Source organism: Phaseolus vulgaris, chromosome 3 (assembly GCF_051622355.1).
Source record: "Phaseolus vulgaris cultivar YP4 chromosome 3, ASM5162235v1, whole genome shotgun sequence".
In the NCBI taxonomy this organism is placed as follows: domain Eukaryota; kingdom Viridiplantae; phylum Streptophyta; class Magnoliopsida; order Fabales; family Fabaceae; genus Phaseolus; species Phaseolus vulgaris.
The window spans coordinates 27,323,753-27,330,235 of NC_143500.1; the positions used below are offsets into that span (position 1 = coordinate 27,323,753).

Below are 6,483 nucleotides of genomic sequence, written 5' to 3' on the forward strand. Positions count from 1 at the left end.
TTATTTTACTAAATGGTAATATCTATCCACATTTTTAGCAACTATTCATTACATGCAGTTACTTTTATATCATAAAAAGCTAAAAAAATTATTTAATAATAATAAAAAATACAAAAGGTAAAAATGTTTAAAAAAATCATTAATCTTTAATATTATTTTTTATAATTTCTTTTGGAATTAACGATAAGAAGTTGAAAGTAATAAGAACAAATAAGTCTTTTTTTAGATAAGGAATAAGTGACCTAGACAAATAAAAGAGAATTTTGTTTATTAATTTGGCATTTTATAGTTAAATTGATTTATACACTACAAGACAATCATGAAATAGAAACCAATTTGTAGACACAAAAAATAATTAGTTGCTATAGTAACTAAATTAGAGACCATTTTAAAGACTAAAATAATTTTGGTTTCTAAATTAGTTTCTATTATTGTTAAATAGTTTCTAAATTGGTATCTAATTAGTAGCGATGGCAAAGCGGGTCAGCCCGCCCCGCAAAATGAGTGCGGACTAGGCTTTGCGGGTTGCTACGCATTCAATTTTTATTTTTTTTTCTTTTAGAAATTCAATGATTTTTTTTTTTTACTTTTGCTCTTGAAAAATTGTCATAAAAAACAAAGGCATTGGGATTAATACAACAATAAACATTAATTGAATGTTACATAATTCAAGTATCAACCTTCCAATATTCTTAACTTACCCACTACCTAACATATCCACTATTATTTATTCCAAATTACATGAAAATATCATATATGTATTTTCATCCCCATAACTAGACCAAAAAGGAGTCTTAAGGAAATTATAACTCTAATGACACTTGTAATTTTCTATCCCAAAATGAAAAAGGAAGAAAAACAAAACATTTACTCCACTGCTGCCAAAGTTAATTTGTTTTTTGTTTTTTTTTTTGGTTTGCGGGCTTGCAGGCCAGCTCGCCCTGCTGCTGGGCCGCACGGGCCGCGGGTTATGCGGGGCGAGCTAATACGGGTTAGCAGGTTGAAAAGGTGAGCCCACCCCGCATTTTTACCAGCGGGCCGTAGGCCGGTCTGCGCGACCTGCCCCGCTTTGCCATCCCTACTATCAACCAAGTTTTTTGCTACCAAATTTAAAAACTAAATAATTGGTAGTTAAAACCTGGTAGCTAATTAGATACCAATTTAAAAACCATTTAACAATAATAGAAACTAATTTAGAAACTATTTTTTTTAATTTCTAAAATAATATCTAATTTAGTTATTATAACAACTAATTATTTTTTTTATCCGAAATTAGTTTATATTTCATGTGTTTCTTGTAGTGATATGAATAATTTTTAAAAGTTTACATAAATGGATAAATTCTATTTTAAATTTAACATAAAAATATTTATAATTTTTTAATATTTTAAGATAATTTTATTATTAAATTATATATGTAAATTTTAATTATTTAATGAAATTATAAAAAAATATTTTGAAGCAAAAAGTATTTTTATATGAAAAACAAAATTTAAAAAATAAAAGTTACAACTTCATTACAACTCTTTCTCTCTCTCCTAGTCTCGTAAATCCTGAACCAAAAGGGTTCTTTGCAGTATCTTCTTCCCTAAACCTACCGAGTTCGCCACCCGGAACCGGCAACTAAGTCTGACTCGGTTGTTTCTCACTGAGCAATGCAAGCCGTCTCAAACGCTCGCCGAGTCTCTCGGTTGTTCCTTTCGCCTCATCTCCGAGCCTCTGGAGCTCCTCACTACACCGCGGTCTCTCCTTTCTCAGGTAATTAAGCGAAATGTTTCTTCTAATCGATGTTTGAATCGAACGATTTAACAATACGTAGTTGTTGAATTAGACAGGGCTCGCGCAACACGTTTACCGGCGAGTGACAACTGATCCGATACACTGCTTCTTGTCTAAGGCATTTTGCTCTTCAGGAGTGGATACCGTTGAAGAAGCTCCCTCAGGTTCTTCCTTCGTTTGCTTCGAATAAATTGCTCTTCAGATTTCATTTTTCGATGTATTGTTTATATTATCGAATCTTGAATGCAGGGGATGTGAAGGAATTATACGAGAAAATGCTTGACTCTGTAAAAGTTAAACGATCAATGCCTCCAAATGCTTGGTTGTGGTCAATGATTTCAAATTGCAAACACCAACACGATATTAGACTTCTGTTCGACATTCTGCAGAACCTCCGCATATTTGTTAGCTTCTATTCATTTTTCTTTTCTATCAATTATTGTAATTGTTATTTATGGTGATGGATCTTAATCTAATTTGTAAACAGAGGTTGTCGAATCTTCGAATTCATGACAATTTTAATTGCAATCTCTGTCGTGAAGTTACCAAGGCGTGTGTTCATGCAGGAGCTCTTGATTTTGGTATGTGCAATTTACTGGAGCCTCAACTTTTGTTTTTTCGTTTATGGAACTTTTAAGATATGAGATATTGAGGCAATGTGGCTAAAATGTGTGTACAGGAAAGAAGGCTTTGTGGAAGCATAATGTCTATGGATTGACCCCGAGTATTGCATCTGCTCACTATTTACTGGTATTGTTGGCATATTAATGCTCGAAATTCTTTGATCATGTTTCCGATTTACAGTCGGTAAGTTAATTTCAATTTGCTTCAGCTGTATGCTAAGGACCACAATGATACTAAACTGTTGGTGGAAGTAATGAAACTTCTGAAGAAGAACGATTTACCATTGCAACCAGGGACAGCAGATATAGTTTTCAGGTATATTGAAGTTCTTAAAAAAATTTCTCAATTTTGTTTTTGCGGTGGAGTTGTTAAAATATGAATATGGGTTGTATGAAAGCAATTAGTGCCTATTCACGTGTGAGAGGCCACAAGTCTGAAAATACAGTTGGTTTTTGTATAAATTTCCAACAACAAGAAGGCAGGGTGCATTATAACTAGTATTTGGTACCCAAAACCTTTCTTTGAAGCAAAAAGGGAAGCAAATCAGGACAAGAAGGGAGAACTTAGCTTCTTTTCACACCTATAAAGGTTGTCTTTAGTATTGTGATATGACATTAAAGGATATAACTTATAAGTAAGAAATTTGTATTATCCTCCTTTGAGTTGAACCTTCTTGTTATGATGCTTTCATTCTCGTTTGCATATGCCTCTAACCTGTTACCTGGGTTGATCATTTGCAGCATTTGTTACAATACAGATGACTGGGTGTTGATTAGTAAGTATGCAGAAAGGTTTGTGAAGGCTGGTGTAAAACTACGACAAACCTCATTTGAGACATGGATGCAATTTGCTGCCAAAAGAGGTATGCATGTTTTGAATTTTATTTTTTATTTCATATTTTTCTTGATATCCCAATTTTATGAGTTTTTATTAGCTTTAATTTAATAGCAGTTTGTCAAAGTGGATTCCTTTATTCAACAGTTGTTAGGAAATCTACAAATTTTTGGAGATTTATAAATTGGCTAGTTTCTACTGGTTTTTAATTTTTCTTTCTTAGCTTTCATATTCTCCTATGGTGGCAAAGCTGTTGTTTCTTAGTCCTAAAATATTTGAAAGAAGCCCAAAAGATAGACTACATAGACTAGGTTGTGAATGCTATTTCATCAAATGAGAAATCAATGTTACAAGCTAGCTCTGCCATTAGTATTTTTATTTACGGGAAGGCTGTTGCACTTGAACTGGTGTTGCACAATTTTTCTTCAAATACGCACCCTAGTTAGCACAAGTGGCCTAGTGGGATTTTGGTATTAGAAAATAAAAACTGTTTTTTGTTGTTATTTGGTGGAATAGAAGGCAGGTGCTTTCTTTAACGGGCCTGGAATACACCATAGTTTTAGTCAAATGATTTCAATTCTTCCACTTTTTTTCATAGCTTACATTTTGGTCTGATAATGTTATCTTCTGTAGTTGGAAGTTAGGTTTAGTTATGTAAATGTGGTAGATTGTTTAGTAATAATCAAGGTAGTATTTCAATATAATGATGTTGTCTGTTATTGTGATTGTTTACAGAACCAATATAATCAGACCAATGTATAAGCACCGTAAAGAATATCCATAGTAGATTTGGTCTGCATGATAAACTCTTCTTATTTGAGCTTTGAGCGATGATAGTCAACTGATTATGTTTATATGCTTGGGTCTTCTTGGAGGCATTGGGACTTTTAGAATGGTCCCAAATAGAATATCATCTTCACTGATTTAGCAATCATGCTAAGGAAAAATAGTCCCAAATACAATCATGCAAAGGAAAAATTATTTTCTCTCGACTGTTTTTCAATACTTGTGGGTCCCTTTAATATTAATAACCTCTTCAAGTGCGTAAAGTAGTATTGTGATATTTCAATATATATTGAGCTTTCTAAAATCATTTCTGCTTATACCAATTCAGTCATTTATTTATTTCATTTACTTTGAAGGGGACACCAAATCATTGTGGAAAATAGAAAATTTGAGATCTGATACAATGAAGCAGCACACTTTGGCAACTGGGTTTTCTTGTGCCAAGGTAGCAAATCTATCTACACCATTGTTTATATGCTATACATGAGTTATCGTATCACACAAAATCTCAATGATATATGATCGGTAGATATTGTGCTCTGCAAAAGCATACCATATTGCACAAAGTTTATTTTGTATTTTTGGCATGTTTTGATTTATTAGTCTTAAAATTAGTCTATTTTTAGTCTTAAAATTAGTTAAAAATAGTCTAATCTTGAAATCAGGCTTCATATTTATTTTATATTTTTTGGCATGTTTTGATTTATCTGTGTAAGTCTGTTTATTTATACTTCTACAGGGTCTTCTGTTGGAACGTAAACCCAGTGATGCAGTTGCTGTCATTCAAGTTCTAAATCAGGTATGGACTTTATGTTATTGTATTGTACACGTACCTTTGACATAACTTTCTTTGCCAAAGAGTGAACTAGGAAAAGCCTCTACAATTGGAAATTAGAGAATGGGAGAAAATTGTAAAGATATTTCCCTGAAAACATGGATTGAAGTAAAAATCAGTTCAGACAAGTACATGTATTAAATTGTTCCTAAAATTATAGCTTTTCAGAAAGGAACTTTAGAATCAAATTAGTTCCAATAACATGGAAGTGAAGGAACTATATCCGATTATATTTGATAAATGTTTTTTGTTGCTTGATTTTTGTGTGATATAAGAATTCAATATTGTTGATGATTATTAACTTTATGATTGAATTGAGTAGGTATGATCTGGATGTGAGCCACTAGATTACTGTTCTGACGTTAATCCTTCACAGTTCACCTATGTTCTGTTTGTTTTGATGACGTTGTATTATTGATTAGAATGACTGTTAGCATACTGAATGGACGTTCATATTTGTCTTTGCTTTGTTCTGTATAAAATAAATAATTCTTCCTTCTTTTGACTCACCTATTACTAGACCTTGTCTGATACAAAAAAGTCAGGCATCAAGGGTGAACTTCAGAAGCTTGTATCCGAGTGGCCTTTAGAAGTTATTAAGCACCAAAAAGATGAGGACAGAAAGGTATACCAAAAAGCTATTGTTGACATTTTGGTTCATTTTTGGTGCTATAACTCTTACATTTGTTTTATGCTTTTGTTGGCTTTTCTGACAGGCATTAGCAGCCTCTTTGAAATCTGATATCCCTATCATGGTTAGTGAGTTGCTGAGCATGGGTCTTGAGGCAAATGTAAGTTTGGAAGACCTAAACAGGAAGGAAGGTATTCCACAATAGCATTGAGTTCAGAATTTGATTACATTGTATTTCAGAATGTGCTTATTTGCGGAGTAACTCCTTACGACGATGCTTCCTTAGCCAGGATATAGATAAGGAGTCTGCGATCATAGCTAATGTTGATTACTAAATTAAAATTATTACTTTGCTTCCATTCTTACCATTTCTTATTTTATGTCTCCAAGTACTTAAGTTTTTGGTAGCATACTATGGGATTTAGTCAGTGTTTGAAAACCGAAATTTTCGGAAGATTATGTTGAAACAAAAATAATCTGGCATGTGTACTCTACTGGATGAACGGCAAGCAATTGCTTTGGTTGGCCTCGAACTTGTATTCACATTTCATTTGGTTGATAATTTGGGTTAAATAATTCCTGACGAGAAAGAAAAGAAAATTATATAGGGGTGTATGCAATTGGTTCAAAAGTTTTTTTTTTTGGTAAACAAAGTTGTGATGTTCCAATAAATTTTACAGCATTCAATCCAAATTATTAGAATTTTTTTTGAAAGAAAGTGAAGTCTGCTCATATTTAATTCATATTTTAAAACACTAAAATTATTTTATATTTAAAATCATGCCACTTTTTATGGATTATTTTTTGGTGGTTGAATTTATGTGGATTTTGTATGGTCTTTTATTTATATGTATAAATATTGTTTTTATGAATTAATTTGATCTAAATTTGTAATATTTATTTTTACCGTCATTTGTACTTAACATCAACAATGAGTTCTGTCTTCCAATTTTAAACATTTTTCTATATTTAAGTAATTTTTTGTCTGTTGTTA

At 32.2% G+C, this 6,483-nt stretch overlaps 1 protein-coding gene across 2 annotated transcripts; it reads left to right on the plus strand.

Moving 5' to 3' along the window:
• The first annotated feature begins 1,501 nt into the window (after positions 1-1,501).
• On the plus strand, positions 1,502-6,022 carry LOC137806919 (adenylyl cyclase). 2 transcript variants are annotated; one of them, XM_068607307.1, is made up of 11 exons: positions 1,502-1,758; positions 1,836-1,943; positions 2,029-2,183; positions 2,267-2,360; positions 2,459-2,529; positions 2,612-2,718; positions 3,144-3,265; positions 4,380-4,468; positions 4,763-4,822; positions 5,379-5,483; positions 5,575-6,022. In XM_068607307.1, the coding sequence occupies exons 1-11, from the start codon at positions 1,656-1,658 to the stop codon at positions 5,692-5,694; spliced, it is 1,134 nt and encodes a 377-aa protein (XP_068463408.1). In that variant the 5' UTR covers positions 1,502-1,655; the 3' UTR covers positions 5,695-6,022. The 2 variants fall into 2 exon arrangements, with proteins under 2 accessions (XP_068463408.1, XP_090156678.1); XM_090300552.1 differs by having other exon boundaries at positions 1,530-1,758; positions 1,832-1,943.
• The last annotated feature ends 461 nt before the right edge of the window (positions 6,023-6,483 follow it).